This window comes from Nuphar pumila, chromosome 16 (assembly GCF_984573655.1).
Source record: "Nuphar pumila chromosome 16, dmNupPumi1.hap1.1, whole genome shotgun sequence".
Lineage (NCBI taxonomy): Eukaryota > Viridiplantae > Streptophyta > Magnoliopsida > Nymphaeales > Nymphaeaceae > Nuphar > Nuphar pumila.
In genome coordinates this window covers 86,585,311-86,604,914 of record NC_143264.1, presented here as the reverse complement: position 1 = coordinate 86,604,914, position 19,604 = coordinate 86,585,311, and the positions used below count along the sequence as shown (strand labels likewise).

Sequence of the window (19,604 nt, the reverse complement as noted above, 5' to 3'; positions counted from 1 at the left end):
TAGAATTTTCAGGAACCCTAATGGTGACTATCTTCGAAATCACCCATAACCTGATTGCTGTTATTCAACCCAAGCGGTAGGTAAGAGCTGGATGTCTGGTCATGCAATCAAACTCGAATCGGGCCAGATAACATGTAATCGGGTTCAAGAAAGCAATGTCGCGTTAAGAAAATCGAGTCAAATATATATATATATATATATATATATATATATATATATATATATATATATATATATATATAAAGGAATCCACTGCAGGGTCACCCACTGGTCAGGTACCGATCAAACCCCACTGGCACGCAGGTGTGTCCGCAGGAGCAGGCTGATCGTAGGCTCTATCCATGCTTTACCTCGCAAGACAGTTTCCGTTGTGGGTTCCTGCTAAAAAATATATCTTTTACTTAATAATAAAAAGATACACGGAAAAAATACTCTGATTAGGTTAGATCGGTTGGGTACCTGACAAAGATCGTGCTCTGGTAGACGGACCCGAATAGTGTCCAGGTCCATCTTCTTGTGCCATGATCGGGGGTTCGGGATCGGATCGGGTCTGAAACCAGACAGATTCGACTCATTGACAGACCTAGGAAGGAGCCTTCTCACCTATAAAAGGGTTCGGGTCTCTTGTCTCGTCTCGTCTCGTTTCCCCTCCTGCAACGCGGCTGCCGTCCTCTTCATTTTCTTGCCGCTCGGGGAACCCGAAGTCCAAGCCGGAGCTCGAACGTTGCTTCAATATCTCCACCGGTCAGAGCGTCGGTGGCGGCGGAAAGGAGTCGATCTTCGGGAGACCCTAATTTTGCGCGCAGCAATGGTGAGAAACGTAACCTGATCGATCTCGTATTCTATTTGCAAGGAAATCGTATTGTTTTTGTTTCATTTGCATCTCTAATTTCGACGAGTGGCTGCGGGTTCTAGTAGCATCAGAATAACCAATCTCTTTTCTTTGTGCTTTAATTGTTTATTGATCGTTGTTGGTTCGATATTCATTTGAAGATGATGATCCCCCCCCCCCCCCTCTTCCCGCTATGTGTTTTTTTTTTCTAGAATCTGTTGTCATTTGATGCGTGGATGCCCCTCTTCATCCAGATTGACGAGATAGGTTGGGGATATTGCATTATGAAGCTTATGAAATACCACATTTTGCCCTATTTTATGGAGCAGCTAGTGCGCCCAAAGTATCGTTAAAACTGACAAGAAGAAGGGGTTTTTCAATATTTTCATGTTGTGCTAGACGATTGATCATTTACTTCTTATGCAAGGTTTTAGCCTGTGATTTGTTTTTTTTTTAGTCTGTTAGGGAGGACGTGTGTGGAAGATATCACTGGAGCCATTTGGTTGGCCTTAGAGCATCTAGGAAAATTTCCGCGGATTGAGGTAAGAAATTCCACACGATTCTCTGTCTGGTTTGGTGGACAGTTTTAGTAACACGACATAGGAAACTAGAAGCAGAAAATTAACAATTTCATCGCAAGAGGACAAATAAACTGCTTAAAATACCAAAGTTCTTTATTTACACATTAGGGGCAGCTCCCAAATCTTCAGCAGCATTTTCTCCATTAAAATGCACATTTTAAACATATAAACCAACCAAAATACTTAATATTTGAATACAAGGAAGAACCATCCTGGTACTATGAGAAGTGTGGATACATGTGATGGCACCACCTAAAGCTACTCCAGTAACAACTAATTAGGAGGCAGTAGTATTCTTGAAAACAGACCTGCCCACATGCTGAACACATATCGAGCAACATTGTTTTGCAGGGTTCCTCTACAATCGGGCAATTCATTAACTGTTTTAGTTGGAGGAAAAATGAAAAAGCAATATGATCAGTTCGCTATGAGAGCTATCCAAACATACAGGCTGGACCTCACTAAAAACAAACTCTGCAGCTTCTCAAGGTCAGCTTATATTCTAGGGGAAGAAAGTGTGATCAATACTTGAAAAAATCAGCTCTTATTCTTAAGATTAGCTCATACTGTTCATAAGCAGAAATGATTGCATGTGGGCTGGTTCAAAATAATCGGTATGTAATGACACTTTTAGATAACCATAAAATAGGATTTAGATTAATAGATGTTCCTTAGGTCCGGACTGGATCCATTTCTGCCATAGTTGGACCTAACAGAATATCATAAGTCGATAACTATTGTGGGGACAAGAAATGAAAGTCACGGGGATGGTTGGGAGAGATGAGAGGAAATTTTTGGGAGAAGGTTGTGATAGTAGAGTTATCAAGTTTCCATCTTCTACAAAGCTGTTGTTGAGATTTCCTTGAATTAAAATTTGGGAAGGAATCGATCAATTTTTCAGGTGTTGCCCCTATGAAGGGGTCCAAAACAATGGAATGGGGAATTTGGATTATGTGGATTCCCTATCGATTATCCCATTGAATTTCATTAAACTTGTCAAAATACCATGCCACCTCTTCCACCCCTTTTATACATAGATATATCCTTATAATCTATGATTTCCTAAAGATTATAAGTGCTAATAAGAACTAACTTTTATTTGAAGCAAACTAAACCGATAATAAGGATCCAGATTGATACACACACATCTAAGATCAAAACAAGCAAATGAAATAATCCTAGCTGTTAATTAAGACAAAACCTTAAACTAGAACTATGTTCGAAGGGCAAGCATGTTAATTTCTATATGATCCGTCTTCCAACTGGACTATAGTGATCAAGAGCAGGAGCAGTCGAGGAGGAATGTTGAATTTGGAAGCGGGATTTTGGAAACACAAGGCCAAAACAAAGGAGTTGCTAGTAAGTGCTGAAGTGCACGTGCATGCATACAAAGGTCTGATAATGTGATATCAAACTTAGTGAACTTGACAAACTTTTTATTAAATTATTATCCCTGTGTTTTTATGCATATATTTTGTTGTTGGATATGGTCTTTAATTTGATATGTACTGTTTTCTATTGCTTATTTTGAAAATATTTGCATATATAGGATGAACGATGGACACCTTTTTGACTATATATATATATCAAAATCACTAGTCCGTACCTAGATGGTAGAGCCCTAAAAGGACTGAGTGAATTAGTTTGGTTCTAGAAGTAGGTATATAGTGCCCTATGGTTTACATATAAAAGCACATGTAATATGTTTTAGATGTATAAAGTCTAGGACACACCATAAACTTGTCAGTTGATCCCCAAGCCTAATTTGATCTTAGCCTTCTGCACATGCACCTTGCATTTTGGCTCTTGGTTGATTGTTTTTTTTGTCACATGCATAGATCTTAAGCCTCTTAATGTTTGCTTGTAGGAGCGTTCCCCTCCTGTTTTGCTATTAATGAAAAAAAATCTTTTTTTCTCGAACTGCATGCTGTCCTGAAGCATCGGAACATCCTTTTCAACATATGCTTTTTTGTATCAGTGGAGTTTAGTAATTTGCATCAGGTCAAAGTGTGAATACAGATTTCTTCTGCCTTCCTTTTTGTCTTCTCATGCATCTCCAATTCTAGGTAACATAGACACGTCAAGGCACCTGCCGTACGGGTACTGGACACGGTGCGGGTACGTGCTGGACACAACCCAAATAACACAGTGTTTTGACCTGGGTCAAAGGACTTGACCCCAATAAACCCTAGCCCTCTTCATTCTTACTTGTTATTGAATTTTGAGTAAACCAGTGTTATAAAAAACGCACCTTGAGGCGCAAAGGGCGCGCCTCGCCTTGAGGCGCTGTGCCTCAAGGTGCAAATTTTTTTTTACAACAAGACTTCTGAGACATAATCAAAAAGATTTTTGTAGGTTAATCTCATATATTTTCCAGTTATTTCAGTTATGTAATAAGTTTCTTAGTATATTACTATATTTTAACTTTTGTTGGTTAATCTCGTATATTTTTCAGTTATTTCAGTCATGTAATTAGTTTCTTAATATATTTTAACTTTTGTTGGTTTATCTCATATATTTTTCAGTTATGTAATCAGTTTTTAGTTACTTTTATATGTTAATCTCATATTTTTTAGAATAATCTCATATATTTTAACTTTTGTAGGTTAATCTCATATATTTTTCAGTTATTTCAGTTATGTAATCAGTTTCTTAGTATATTTTAACTTTTGTTGGTTAATCTCATATATTTTTCAGTTATGTAATCAGTTTTTAGTTACTTTTATATGTTAATCTCATATTTTTTAGAATAATCTCATATATTTTAACTTTTGTAGGTTAATCTCATATATTTTTAACTTTTGTTGGTTAATCTCATATATTTTCCAGTTATGTAAACGGTTTCTTAGTATATTTTTTCTGTTATTGGTTAATCTCGTATATTTTCCAGTTATGTAATCATTTTTTTAGTTACTTGTATATGTTAATCTCATATTTTTTAGAATAATCTCATATATTTTAACTTTTGTAGGTTAATCTCATATATTTTTCAGTTATTTCAGTTATGTAATAAGTTTCTTAGTATATTTTAAATTTTTTTGGTTAATCTCATATATTTTCCAATTATATAATCAGTTTTTAGTTACTTTTATATGTTAATCTCATATTTTTTAGTACTTATTTGAGATTTTCTATTTCTTATTGGTTGTTATTTCATCAATAAAGCATTTCTTTATTTATTTGTATTTTAGATATTTTTTAAATTTTTTTTAAAGTTTTCAAAATTTTTTTTTGAGGCTTACACTTTACGCCTCAAGGCTTACTCCTCGCCTCGGTTTTTGGTGGAGCGCCTCGCTACGCCTCAACGCTTTTCACAACACTGGAGTAAACTAATCTTGTTTGTTGTTAGTTTGTGTTAAATGTTAAATTAATTTATTGTTGTTGGAATTTGATTCTTTGAAATTTGTATTTATATGAAATATCTTACAATATGTAATATATAGTTGTGTCCTTGTACCCACATTTTTTGTGAATTGTCGTGTCGTACCCTCCGTACCCACACTTGTGACAGAACTCCAATTCCTTTTTGTACTAGCATTATTGTTCCATCACCTTCCCAAACAGAAGCAACTTTTCTCAAAATATGCTTATTGCTTCAATCGTTCAAGACGAAAAGGTGATGAGCAATTCCTGAATTGTGATCAATGTATTATTTTTACTGGAGATTGTTTGACAATCACGATACCTTTTTTTCTGTTGAAGCCTTTGACCAGCATCAGTCTATATATTTTCTAGAATATCTATTTTGCAAATAAATTTGCTAGTTTAGTGAAACCGTTGTTATGTTTGCTGCATGTCTGTACTTTTCTTGATATTGCTGTAGTTTGATATGTTATTGCCATTAGTTCATATTCTCTTACCGTTTTTTTAGTTATATACATCACCAGATACTTGTTTGAATTGTGTGCATGATCAGGCTGCAAAGATTCTTGCAAATTTGATTGTGATGGGATCTGGAATACTAGCCCGGGCCTTTGTTCAAGCTTACCGCCAAGCACTTGCAAGTGAGTTTAGCAATAAATTTTGCTTGTTATAGTTCAACTTTGAGTGGATTTTATGATTTTTTTTGTGGGCGAAACTTGTTGATCGTCTCCATCCTTATGTTTTGATAAGGAAATGGTAATTGACACACATCATGACATGCATATGTAGGTCCTCCTTTTTGGTAAATTGTTCTTGTTCATGCGTGTGCATATGTCTCCATCAGTGTTGTTAAAAGTATGCCTTGAGGCACAAAAGGCACGCCTCCCCTTGAGGCGAGGCCCTCTGCACTTCAAGGCACCAGCCTGAGGCGTGAACAAAGAAGAAGAAGAAAAAGTTATATTTTGCAGTTATATAATTAGTTTTCAGATATACGTTAGGACATTACATTTTTCAATTATATAATTAGTTTTTCAGTTATATAATCAGTTTCTTAGTTACTTTTATATGTTAATCTCATATTTTTTAGTATTTATATGAGATTTTCAATTTTATATGAGTGTAGCTGAGATGCGTATGCTTAGATGGATGTGTGGAAATACAATAAAAAATAAGATTCGGAACGAGGAGATACGTAAGAAGGTAGGCGTTGCAACCATTGAAAATAAGATGAGAGAGAATTGTTTACGATGGTTTGGACATATTCGGCGAAGGCCTAATGATGCTCCAGTTAGAAGGATGGAGAAATGGGAAAATATATTAGTTAAAAGAAGTCGGGGTAGTCCTAGGAAGACATGGATGGAGATGATAGGAAAGGATATGAATGCTTTGAACCTCACCGAGGACATGACATTGGATAGAAATGATTGGAGGAGAATGATTCATGTGGAAGACCCAGAATGATTTTCTTTTTTGGTTCATATCGCCGACCCCAATTGTTTTGGGATAAAGGCGTAGTAGTTGTTGTTGTTGTATATGAGCAGTGTTGTGAAAAACGTTGAGGCGTAGTGAGGCGCTCCACCAAAATCTGAGGCGAGGCATAAGCCTCGAGGCGCAAAGCGTAAGCCTCAAATTTTTTTTATTAAAACTTAAAAAAACCTATAAAAATTATCTAAAATTATAAATAAATAAGAAATGTTTTATTGATGAAGCAACAACCAACAAAAAATAAAAAATCTCAAATTTGCAGATTTTCATATCAGGTGTATTTGCAGATTTTCATTAAAAACAAAAACACGTAGATACGGCGATTTCAACATATTATATCTTTTTCACTGTCAAACACGCGTATCAAAATTTTCCCCAATGCTGGAAATGCATATCAGGTGTATTTGCAGATTTCCAGCAAAAACACGCAACTGCAGTGATCGTATCCATTAACATACAAAAAAATTAACCATCTAATGAAACATAAAACACAGACATTTTTTAATGTAACACCATGTTTCTGTACATAAAAGAAAATGCAGGACCCCATAGCAGATACACGATTGAATGTATTTGGCACAGAATCATCCTGACAAAAATAAATAAAATCATGCCTCATAGCAAAGTGCACTAATCTTTTGTTTTTCTTTTATTTTCAGATGCATATTGAGAATGCCGAGCACATTCAGAGGTGTATTGAAAATGCAAAACACCTTTGGATGTGTATTGAAAACGCAAAGCATACTCGGAAGCATCTTGAAAACGCAAAGCACATTCAGAGGTGTATTGAAAACGCAGAACACATTAACTGAAAACAAAAAGAATAAATTAGAATAGTTGAATGCATTTTCTGTGCATGAACTACGGCAAAAAGAGAGACAAAATCTGTGCATTTTTTTTGTATCACGCGAGAGACGAGAGAAGAGACAAGAAGAAGAAGAGGAGAACGATAGAGCAAAAAAAAATCCATACCTGTTTCGGGGCTCCACCATGCGAGAGAGAATGTTGTGAGCCTGTGAGAGCCGTGAGGGAGAGAAGGATGTGAGAAAAAAACAGAGACAGGGGTGAGAAAAAAATAAAAACACATAAAGGGGTCGTAGGGCTTTCTTTAAGCCCTAATTTTTTGGTCGAATGAGGGTTTTGACCCTCATTTGACCAAATAAATCGAGGCGTGTACGCCTCAGTCCGAGGCGCGCCTCGCCTCAAGGCGTGCGCCTCAAGGCCTATGAGGCGCACGCCTCAAGGCCTATGAGGCGCACGCCTCAAGGCCTATGAGGCGCACGCCTCAAGGCCTATGAGGCGCACGCCTCAAGGCCTATGAGGCGCACGCCTCAAGGCCTATGAGGCGCACGCCTCAAGGCCTATGAGGCGCACGCCTCAAGGGTATTGCGTTTCAAGCCTGCGCCTCAAGGCACAAAGGCCCTCGCCTTGAGGCGCGTTTTTAATAACACTGTATATGAGATTTTCAATTTCTTATTGGTTGTTGCTTCATCAATAAAGTATTTTTTTATTTATTTATATTTTTAGATATTTTTTATAGTTTTTTTAAGTTTTCTATTTCTTATTGGTTGTTCCTTTGGCAATAAAGTATTTTTTTATTTATTTGTATTTTTAGATATTTTTTATAGTTTTTTTAAGTTCTTTTTTTTTTAAAAATTGAAGCTTACGCTTTACGCCTCAAGGCTCACACCTCGCCTCAGTTTTTGGTATAGTGCCTGGCTACGCCTTAATGCTTTTCACAACACTGGTGACTGACGAGGCTATGTGTCACTATTCGTGGAGGGTGGATTGTGAATTTAGTGTGTTTGGTTAGAGTTTCATTTAGTAAGTTTTGTTCTTTGATAATGTATTAAAGCCATTTCTATTGTGTATGTAGCCTTGTATCTTGTCAAAGAGACACTTCACTTAACATGTGTATCTCGTACCGACACGACACTTGGACACTTCACGGACACAATACAACACATCATCAACATAGTAAAACCTGTTTCACACACAATCAACATCGTGTCATTAACTTTATCTATTTTCTTGTATTATCTTATTCACTTATTTCATATTCACTTGAGTTATTTTTCTTTTAAAATTTGTTACATTACATCTCAATTTCAACTTAGTTTCATTATTTAATGTTCCTAATTATAGTGATTTTAAATTGTTGTTTTATAGATATACACACACACATACGTGCATCTATTTGTGTGTACGGTTGTGTCCCCGTGTCCTAATTTTTGAAAATTGTCGTATCGTACTAAGCATATTCACATTGTGACCCACACCTGTGTCTGTATCCATGTGACATAGCTCGTATATGTGTCATGCCCGCAATGGTACTTGGGTAATTCAAGTATGGTCAATTAAGTTTCAGACTTGACTCAACCCATTTTATCCATTTAATGATCCAGCTAATGTGTAGTTAACGCTTGGGATCAAAAGAAAAAAATGTTAACTAAATACTTTTTTATTATTAAATATTAGTTATTTATATATCTTTAACATGTTTTTAGATCTTGAGTTTGTATTGACAGCCTACAACTTCATGTATAAAACATTTTGTAAATTATAGTATAATAGTGCATTTTTCTATGTGCTTCTATATATGTACATTGTACCCTTGTACCCATCATTTTATAAATTCCTGTGTCGAACCCTATACCGGTGTGACACATGATGGTGCCAATAATTTCTCCTCCAAAAATAACTTTCTCCATGATAAAAAGTTGGGGGGGGGGGAGGCGGACTTGTGACTTTGTTATCTTCGTTTTTTTGAGGAGATTCACTCCTCAAAATGGCATAAATCAAGGAGAATTTTTTGGGCATGTTTGATGGCACGTTGATGCGTTCCTAGGTTCGGGTTAGGAAATTTTAGGCAGCAGGTAGGCTCGGTTAGGTCAAAGGTTAGGTCAAAGTCAAATTCGTTTTGACAAGGTTCTGTTGTTTTATAGGATCAAAAATTTGGTATGCCCAAACGATGCCACAGAAAATTTCCAAAATTTAAGGGAAGTTTCTAGACACCTGGGATTAGCTTGGGTTAAATTTTCAAGGTTAGAGGGTTAATATTTTGGAAGTAACACAAGTGGCAGGTTTTTTAGGTTTTGGTTCTGGTAGACCCGAATTGTAAAATAGAGATCTCCTCACAAATAGCTCTATAAATTCTGAAATTCTTGGGGCTGAAACTAGATATCCTAAGGTATGTTGAGTCCAAATTTTAGTCTCAAATTCCTTACGGACTGGGTTGAGTGATTTTTCTAATTCTAACAAAAAATAGGGTTCGTTAGATTTTCGATTTTGGGCAGATTTGGGTTCAGGGATTCTAAACTCGGATGGGGGTTAAGGCAAGGTCTGGGACGAAGACATATTGAGGTTGGGCTGGCTAGGCTGGGGTCTGCAGTCTTAGTTCAAATGGGGAAGGCCAAGGTTCCACGATTTGGGCTTGAAGAGGTTGAGACCACCGTTGTGTTGGAGTTGACTGCGCTGGTTCAGATGGGCCTAGTCTTGGTCCACTTGGAAGAACAGACCCACTAGGGATCATCCCATCTAAAGAGAGACGAGTCTAAGGGGTAGGGACTCACAATATTAAAAGAGTGAGACGAGTCAAGAGCGACTCGAGGTAGAGAGAGGCATCCTTAGAGAGGGACGTGAACTAGAGAAAGAGAGAGTGAGGGACGATTTTGATTGAGGGATCAATTCAAGTTCTTCATGACTTTTCTATACAAATGAGGCCCTATATATAGACCTAGGTAGGGCTCTTAAAACCTATACAAGTCATAGTAAATTTGAAAAACCTAATTCTAGATAACACTGTGAGAGCTTAGGCTAACTTTGGGTAAGCCTACTTGGACCATCCCTAAAAATAGAGTTCACCTCGAAAAATAGGTGTATCCCTTGGACTCCCTTATGACCATTTTTAGAGAGGGCTTCACAATTTTCTTGGACTCCAAAAATAGGTTGTGAGGCACCCAAGGGGTGGGTCCCACTAAGTCTTGACCTCCGAAAATAGGAGGGGCTGTCCCACATGTGGTTCTCACCTGATCTTCATGGTTGAGTTGATGAGGTGGCACCCCTAGGGTGGGTCCCATAAGCTTGAGTGCTTGGAGCTTGGATTTTGATATGCAAGAAATGAGTTCACATCAAGTACTTGGAGCAATGGATCTGGGTTTTCATCGGTTGTCATTCAGAATTAGGCCTAGGCCAAACTTAGACTCTCTACAAATATCCCAGGGATAGGGATAGGGATAGGGATTAAGGGATTCTTCGTTCTTAGCTTGCTCTATAAATAGTGGAGGACATCCCCATTGGTGGGTCTCATGAGTCACAAGGTTTGGATTGAATGGAGTTCAAATCCAAGTCAACCTTACCCATTTCTTAAAAAATTAGGCCTACATCACATGCATGGGGCTCACCAAAAAGCGAAAGTTTCTCTATGGAGAAATTTTTCGCTCCATCAAACATGCCTTTAGGAAACATTCCTCCACCTGAGGGTGGAGGGATGTTTCCTACCAAGAGAAAATTTTAGTTTAACACACACCACCACCGCTAACAAGGCCTTTCTCCACCACACCACCGTCTCATCCGTTCTAGTATTCCGAAAGCAGCATCAAGGTTGTCGTTCCTGCAGTGGTACTTGACCAGGACATTGAAGATGCAGGCGTTGGGAGCCAGGTTGAGGTTGTGCATGCCATAAAGGATTTGTTGGGCGAGGTCGAAATGATGAGACTCGAGCAACAAGTTGAGGGTCATACTCAGGTTAAGTCACACGGACTCGGCTAAAAGGTCGATGCACCCGCGTTGACACGTCCCAACACGAGTGCGGCTTCGAACACGGGGCGAACACAGTCAATGAAGTGTCAGACTCAGTCAACGCACCAGGGTCGAGTCCGTTCACATTTTGGACTTGGTCAACTTTGATCGAGTCTATTTTTGTCCATTTATTAAAATTAATTTTGGACTCGGCCAACTTTGATCGAGTCTATTTTTGTCAATTTATGATTGTTATATATATATATATATTTTATTGTTATTATTGTTGTATATATATTTTTTCAACTTATTGCTTTAAAATTTACAATCTTATTATTGTTATATATATATATATATATATATAGCCGTGTTCCCGTGTCCAAAATTTTGAAATTGCTCCGCACCCGTGTCGCACCCGTACCCGCACCCATGTGACATAGTGCTCAGTAGGGGTGACAATCGGGTCGGGTTGGCGGGTCAACATACCTCAACACGAACCCGACCCGTTTATTAAATGGGTCGGCTGTGGCAAACATGAACCCGACCCATTTATTAAACGGGTAACCCGACATGACACGGTTAACCCGTTTAATAAAAGGGCCGGGTCAGGTAAACGGGTTGGCGGGTCGGGTACGAGTAAACATGCGGGTCAGGGTCGGGTAAACGGGTTGGTGGGTGGGTTCGGGTAAACGGGTTGACCCGCCCGCCTAACCCGTTTATTAAACGGGTCAGCCTGGTTGGCGGGTTGGCATACCCCTAACATGAACCCGACCCGTTTAATAAACGGGTTAGGTGACACGAACCCGTTTAAGTCAAACCCGAACCCGGCTGAGAAGCGGGTTGGCAGGTCGGGTTGGTGGGTCGTGTCAGATTTTGCCACCCCTAGTGCTTAGGGCCTTGAGGGAGGGCCGCTGGCCGACGATGGGTTGAATGAGATAGAAGGAATCAACGATCTTGTGGGGAAGGGAGGATCTAGATTAATGGGTCATGAGGTTGAAGGAGATGACCTCGTGGAACCTGCATGACTAAGAAGGATATCTGCTTGATGATGCGGTCGACAGCATTAAATTTCTTTGACCTGGCTAGCTTGTCGAGGATGGTGAAGTAGGTGACGTGGTTGTGGCTGAACCCTCTCAGGGATTTGGCCTTGTTGAAGACGTTAAGAGCTCTTTGTGGGTCCCTTTTGTTTCTGATGAGCTTGATGCTTGCTGGCTCAAGGATGATCAGGAATGTGATCGAGATGAGAAGAAGGATTTGGGTGGTGGTCAAAGTGAAAAATTGAGCAAGAACATGGATTTGGGTGGTAACAAAAGTGGGAATTTGAGCAAGAAAACTGCGAATTCAGGTAGAAAACTTAAAGCTTGAAGTGAAATCTGGCTGGGTGGTAGTCGGTGGGCGGCAGCCATGGTGGAGAAGCTGCTCCACCACCACCATCCTCCTCTCTCAAATTTCTAACATTTTCCATTTTATTTTTCTCATGCTACACGAGTGAAAATTTTTCATTTAGAAAAATTATCATATCAAAACTTTTCATAGGCAAAATTTTCTTTTCCCATGAGAAATTTTCTTGCTTCCGAAAATGCAGTTTGTAATTCTGAAATTTGTGCATTTCCGTAAATTTATTTTTTTGAACAAGCAAGCACACACAAAGGCTTCACAAATTCAGATTTAGCATACAGAAATTAAATGACAAATCAGAAATTGTTAAATCTGAGATTTACATGGTGACCAGACTTAACAGAAATTCAGAAATGAAAATATTCAGTCACTTGTGTAGCGCCTAAACAGGGAATACTTGCGATCAGGTACAGCAGAAAATTCTAAACACAGAAATCCAGGGCAAGAAACAATTTTAACCTCCTAGTACGCTGTCTTTCAAGAGACCGTTAACACAGTCAGCGTCAGCAGCAGAACCAATTCTGTTTAACGATGAAATGCATTCAGTTTGACAGGCGTTTAAACAATCTTATATCAGGAAAACCATGAATCAGTTGAACGCCTACTGATGCCCGTCCAAACAGATTTTTGGTGCACGTTCAGGAAAATAAATGCACTACAATAAACCTATCCTACTATCGGCTAAACAATTTGTTTTCAAACCAGAATTTTATCTGAAAATGCAACAAATCCTTTGCTATACTTCCCACAAAAACCAAATATTACTGATTTAAGCCCACAGAAAATCAGTTTAACTTCAACAACACGGAAACAGTTTTTTTTTTAACCACCACTAAATCAGATTTTTGAAACGCCCAAAAAAAAGCAGATTTCTTGGGGAACGTTTAAACCAGAATTTTATGAGACAAATCAGCTTCTAGAAAATACTCAGCAGATTCTAGAACTCAAACAGTTTAAAGATTGATACAGCTCACACCCAAATAGCTCATCACGCCCCCGAACAGTTCAGCTTGCCAGTTGATTCCAAGAACGACACAATCAGCAACCAAAGTGGACGTACGGCAGCTCCACTCGTTGATGTATAGCAGCTGGTTCGAGTTGGAGTTCAAGCAGCTCCAAAATGTCAATCACAACAACTGATTTGACGTCAAATGCGGGAATGTTGAAGATGAAGGTAGTCTTTCATTTTCTTCACTCACGCTTCCTCTCAACCTTCAAACTCACTCCCGCAAGTTCAAACCTCACTCTCAAGGTTCACTCACAAGTGCAGCTCACCCTTAGAAGGTGTTCTCGTTTTTCACTTCAGAATTTTCTCAAAAGTACACACAAACTCCCTACAGGTCAGGTTTTTGGGAATGGCTTACAAAGGGAGAAATAAGACCCTCCTTGCTCTCATTGGCTCTCATGAGAGGTCACTTCTTTGAAAGCCAATGAAAAGCCAGTCAACTTTTTTGTCTTATTCTCCTCATTTCTAGGTCAATGGTAGGCTTCTAAGGTGAAAATGACTCATTTAAGAGGTCAACTCCCATTTAACCATTGGGAAGCTAGTGAGGTGGTCACTCTTGGATTGGACACTCCAAGATGTCACTTTCATTTGGGTCAATGAGGATGAAGTGACTACTCTTGGATTGGACATTTCAAAATGTCACTTCCATTTGGGCCAATGAGAAAGATCCAGGTGAATTAGATCTTTAAATCCAAAATTAAAATGGATCATATTCCAGATCCATTGTTAAAAAAATTTAAAATCTACTCAATTTACCTCTACACCCTCTAGTACCTAAAGTGGATAACTATCCAGATCCGTAGAACTTGACACCTAATAAAAATAAAAATTAAAAATTAAAAAAATATTTTTGTAGTTTCAAAAACTATCAAAATTGGAACTATGCTAGTTAACGAGGTTTCTGAGATATTAGCAACAACAAAAATCTCAGAATTACATCAAATGCGAAAAGATAAAAACATCCCTATACCCTATTTTGGCCTGAATGGGTCGTTTCCGATTTGGGTATGCGTGGGTATGCTTTCTCGGAGCGGATCTTCTATTGTGGATCGTCTAGATCGTCCTCTCACTTCTTGCATGCATTCGGATTGGTCCAGATGCACTGCATCACGAGCCCTAAAGTTACACTCTCAAATGATCAACCGATGATGTAAGTTGGTGAGATTTTCCTGAAATCCATTTGTATTTTCTCATCATTTGTGGGTGACTTCTTTTATCTCTCTCCTCTTCCTCAACTTTGTAGTCTTTCTTATGTGTTACTCATTTTCTTCTACCTGTATAATGTTGTTGAATGCCTTTAAATTTGGAAGCCTTCCCGACCCAAATGGCTATAGTTGTGGGCAGATTATAATTTATATGATTCTAGTAATTTTTTTCCCATCCCATTTAATAACACTAGATATTTCCAGACTGAAGATTTTTTAGAAATAATTGTCTGCTAAGTTGGTCTACATTGAAATTATGGTTGAAGAATTCTATGCAAACAGAAGCATTTCCTAAGGGAAAAGGAATAGGTGAACCACTGATTCCAAAATTTACAGTTGGAAAAATTTGGGACTAACTTTAGAATTCTGTAGGCACAAATAACAAATCCTTTTTAGGTCATATCCGGCCAAGTTTCCTATGTTACAGGGGAATCCCATCATCAATCTTGGAAAATTGACATTTTGTGGTTGTCTGGGTGATTAGTTCTTACATCATCCATCACATTCAGACCTTTTAATTACTTCTGTATTTGCAAACCACTAATCCTTTTGGGGCCAAATTCAGCTGTTTCCTTGTTACAGGAGAAACCCAATCATCAATCTTGAAAAACAACATTATGTTGTTGCCTGATAGATGAGCTCTTGCATCAGCAGTCACATGAGTGACATTTAATTGACTGACTTGATGAAAGGTTTGGATCCCCAGCAGTTGATCCTTCTCGAGTCATTGGCATGAGTGGCTGGAGTTACTGTGGTACACCAGGAAGATGCTATTTTTATCCTTTTTATTCTTTTATTTGTTATTTTTTCGGTTACTTTGGTTCCTTTTAACAACTAAAGAGACTCGCATCAATTTCCATAGGCTGCTATATTGTGTCTGTATTTGCTTTCAATCTTTCAAAGTCTGGACTGACAATGGACATGGGAGACGAGGTGTCTTCATATTATGTATCTGCCCTAAGTTGTTGAGATAGAGTAAGGTACTGCCTACATTATTAAAAATGGTTTCAAAATGGCTGGCTAGATAAAAAAAGATGGTTATTTTATTTCATAAGTATTAAAATGTAGTTTTTTATTGCTATTGATTTTTTTTTAATCTGAAACTACTGAAAACCACCTGGGATTTGTGTCAGAAAATCAGTAATCGGTTCAGTTGTTGAGCTCAAATTTTTGTATCCAGCAGGGGTCTCAAATCATCTAGATCTTTAGGTTAATATCTTTGAAGATGCTGGATATTTGTATTCTCATATCACTTGTTCTTTCTGGACTAGAGTTAAAGATATGTGATGCCTGAAAAAAACAAAAAAGAAAAAAATCTAGTCTTTCCAACTTGAAAAATCCCAGGTATCTAACATGTTCGAAAAAAGATAAAAATGGTCTATGTTGTCTTCCGTCTTTCTTTTCTTGTCTTATTACTTATGGCTGTAATTCGATTTGGAATATTAGTATTTATTGCTATTAATAGCTATATTTGGATTTGGAATATTCATATTTCTCAGATTTCATTCTTAGTAGCTAGCTAGCTTATACAGGAAAATCAAATCAAAAGCTATGCATTTAATTTTTAACCTAAGTCACTTATAAGGTCGATGCACCCGTGTCGACGCACCCGTGTCGACACGCCCCGACAAAGGTGCAGTTTCGGATACGGGGCAGACACGGTCAACCAAGTGTCGGACTCGGTCAATGCACTGGGGCCGAGTCCATCCACATTTTGGACTCGGTTAACTTTGAGCGAGCTTATTTTTGTCCATTTTTTAGGGCAAAAGATGTATAAAAACTAAAAAAATCGATCTTTTTATCGATTTTTAAAAAAAAAAAAAAAAAATATATATATATATATATATATATATATATATATATATATATATATATATATATATATATATAGCTGTGTTCCCGTGTCCAAAATTTTTGAAATTACTCCGCACCCGCACCCATGTGACATAGCTTTTAACTTTTGAGGGCAGCTGAATCTGCACCAACTGTCCTATAGCAAACTTGTCTTTCGCTGGTTATTTTTAAAACTACTATCCCGTGCCACCAACACCCTTTTGGTACATATTTCTAAGAAGCCCCAAGCTAATGTGTTCACTATTCTTATGGCATGGCAGATGCCTCGAAATCTGGTGTTGCCCAAGAAACCATACAGAATACAATGCGCCGTGCAAGTAAAGTCATGGGAGAGCAAGAAGCAAGGCATGTATTGGGTGTCACAGAGGAAGCATCATGGGATGAAGTTGTTAAGGTGAGTTTCTTTCAGCTCTTGGAAATCATTTACCATGGCTTGGACTGGAGGTGCAACTTGGATTCCTAAGTTGCAATTGACACAGTCGAGACATTGGATCCGCACTACATGAGTGATCAGGCCGGATTTTTCATCTCAAACCGGCGCAACTCTACTGTGCTTGATTACCTGTCTTTGTTCAATTATTCTTGATTGTAATGTGTTGCAAACTTGTCTCGAACTGTTTGTCTGCATTTATGCGGAGTGCTTTTGGATATTAGTGGCATTGGGAAATCAATCTCACACATCAACCTTGTCCTTTCTGATTTCAAACAGAAGTATGAGATTTTATTTGAAAGGAATGAAGCTAGTGGAAGCTTCTATCTCCAGTCTAAGGTTCACAGGGCTAAAGAGTGCTTAGAGGCGATACACCAAAACAAAAGCCAGTCAGCCGGTTGAGTCTCTCTCTCTCTCTCTCAGGCAATATTTTTGTGATACTTTTTATTACCCTCACTGTATGCCTAATTGGTTGAATGCACGTGCTCCTTTGTATGCCAAATAATCATTTAGCCCTCTTTTATTGGAACTTTTACATTACTAATTGAAATTGGCGCTCTCGAGCAATTTGTCATGGCTTTTGTGTTTTCCATGATCCAATTGATTTGTGAGTTTTTTGTTGGGCAAATTGTTGGTGCCTCACCACCTCTCGCCTGGTTTTTGCAGCTACCCTTCTTGCACAATTCTCTCCTTAGGGGCGTGTTTGGATGCACCAACTGATCCAGAAAAGTAGGATAAGCTAGGAATTGCTGTCTCCAGCCTGCAATATCCCAGCTTGTCATAATTTTGTGCGCAGGTCATTGCGTGCAAGCAGCGCAAGCCGCCAGTACCGTTATCTATTTCAACAGTAAACCCTGATAGGATGGTAGCAGTGGTAGGTGGATGGTGGCAACTGAACATAAAATGTGGTCACCCACGAGCCAGGCCTGAAGAATGTCCCTTCCAAGGAGATTCAGTTTCGTCCACCAGTTTGCTTGAAAGGATCAGGTGGATGTTTCTGACACGACCTAAACTACTTTTGGTGGACACGTCACAAAAAACATGTACGTGAAGAATGGATCCGTCAATATAATCCAACTCTTTTTTTTGAAAGGTGAGCTGGGGTTAGGTAGATCTCCACCAGTTACTATTCAATGTCCCCGCAAGAAACAGACGTGCACTGACAGCTCCTACCAACCGCGCAGAGCCACCATTGGTGTCAATATTAACAAACTTGGTCATGCCAAGTAATAGGGCTTGTTTGAAGGCCCATTGTGCGGGATGAAAAAGCCCCCCAAAACACATTTTTTAACAAATGTGGACATGGTGAACCTGTGTAACGCCGTCCGCCACGTCCATAATAATGTGATAGTTTCCCCCCCCCCCCCCCGACTATTGTGAAGAGAACCAGAATGTGGAGAGCAAATTTAAAAAAAAAATGCGGGTGGAGGTGGAGGGCGACCCTCTCTCTCTCATGTGCAGTTGCCAGAGGGGTGGTCGGTCGAGGCAAGGCCAGCGAAGGGGAGGCCGCCGGCGAGCTCTCTCTATTTTTCTTTTCTTCTTTCTTTCCCTTTTTCGTTCCTCTCGTCTCTCCCCTTTCTTCGTTCTTCTCTCTCTGTCTCCCCCCTTTTTCGTTTTCTTCTTCTTGATTAGGGCTTGATCCAACAAGGAGGGGGATTGGTGTCAACCGGTGTGTGGCTAGCTACCTCTCAAATACTAGAAGAGACCGATCGTCCCCTCCTCTATTGATGTTGAAGACCGCAACAACCAACGTCGATGAAGGCGTCGTTGGCTGGATCATATCAAGCGACGCTTTGCCAACCATGGTTGGCCGACGTGACCCCTACCTACCGGTGGGAGCCACCTAACACTTGCAACATGATGGCGATGCAGAAAACCATAAACACTCACTCTTTTGGGCAAGCCAACTAACGACATGTCCACAACCTGATCGTCAGTTAGAAAATGATCGTCGACCTTCCCTGGTCAACAACAACCATGGCCGCTGACGGCTGCCCCTGCCTGAGGCCCAACATGGAAGGCAGGAGGAATGGGGTTTCCTAACCCTACACCCCCTCCCCTCCCCCCATTATGAGAGACCCACTCACGATGGTTAATGCAACAAAACTGGTTCTCACTGCCCGGTTCACCCCAACAACTCAAACCCCCCTTGACTTAGACCTCAACTCAATCTCAGCCCCAAACTCTTATTTCAAGTCCAAACCCGACCCAATTGTCTCCAAAATAACCACCAAAACCCTATGGGTTGGACTCAAACCAATATTTTGGTTATAATCCACCAAATTCAATTCACAATCAAACTCAAAATCCTGTAAACCAACTCCATTATACCTCTTGTGACCCACCTAACTTGTATTTGGACACATACCTATCTCAAAATTAACCTACTTGGACCCAACGTGAACCAAATACCCAGTATAAACTAAATGTCTATCCAGACTAACCAAATCCTACCCAAATCCCTCATCCTATATATCCAGAACCTACCTATATCCACAATCCAACAATCTTGAATACCTAGTCCAAATGAACCCTACCCAAACCTATCTTCCTATCAATCCAAGATACAACTTCACCCAAGATCCTCAATTGATCCAAACTCATTCTCTTGTCCAGAGTGACTCACAAGTCCCAAGATCAAAGAAATAAATATGAAAATATCTAAAAAAATTACTAAAAATAATGAGAAATTATAAAAAAATAATGCAAA

At 39.0% G+C, this 19,604-nt stretch overlaps 1 protein-coding gene across 1 annotated transcript; it reads left to right on the top strand.

The window, feature by feature from the left end:
* The first annotated feature begins 628 nt into the window (after nt 1–628).
* On the top strand, nt 629–17,468 carry LOC149813993 (mitochondrial import inner membrane translocase subunit PAM16 like 2-like). Its single transcript, XM_089991991.1, has 4 exons — nt 629–811; nt 5,330–5,417; nt 16,725–16,858; nt 17,174–17,468. The coding sequence occupies exons 1-4, from the start codon at nt 809–811 to the stop codon at nt 17,294–17,296; spliced, it is 348 nt and encodes a 115-aa protein (XP_089848117.1). The 5' UTR covers nt 629–808; the 3' UTR covers nt 17,297–17,468.
* The last annotated feature ends 2,136 nt before the right edge of the window (nt 17,469–19,604 follow it).

Coding starts and splice junctions, on each gene's coding strand:
- LOC149813993 (XM_089991991.1), top strand. Junction 5,418..16,724: donor TTACCGCCAAGCACTTGCAA/GTGAGTTTAGCA, acceptor ATGGCATGGCAG/ATGCCTCGAAATCTGGTGTT. Junction 16,859..17,173: donor CATGGGATGAAGTTGTTAAG/GTGAGTTTCTTT, acceptor GATTTCAAACAG/AAGTATGAGATTTTATTTGA.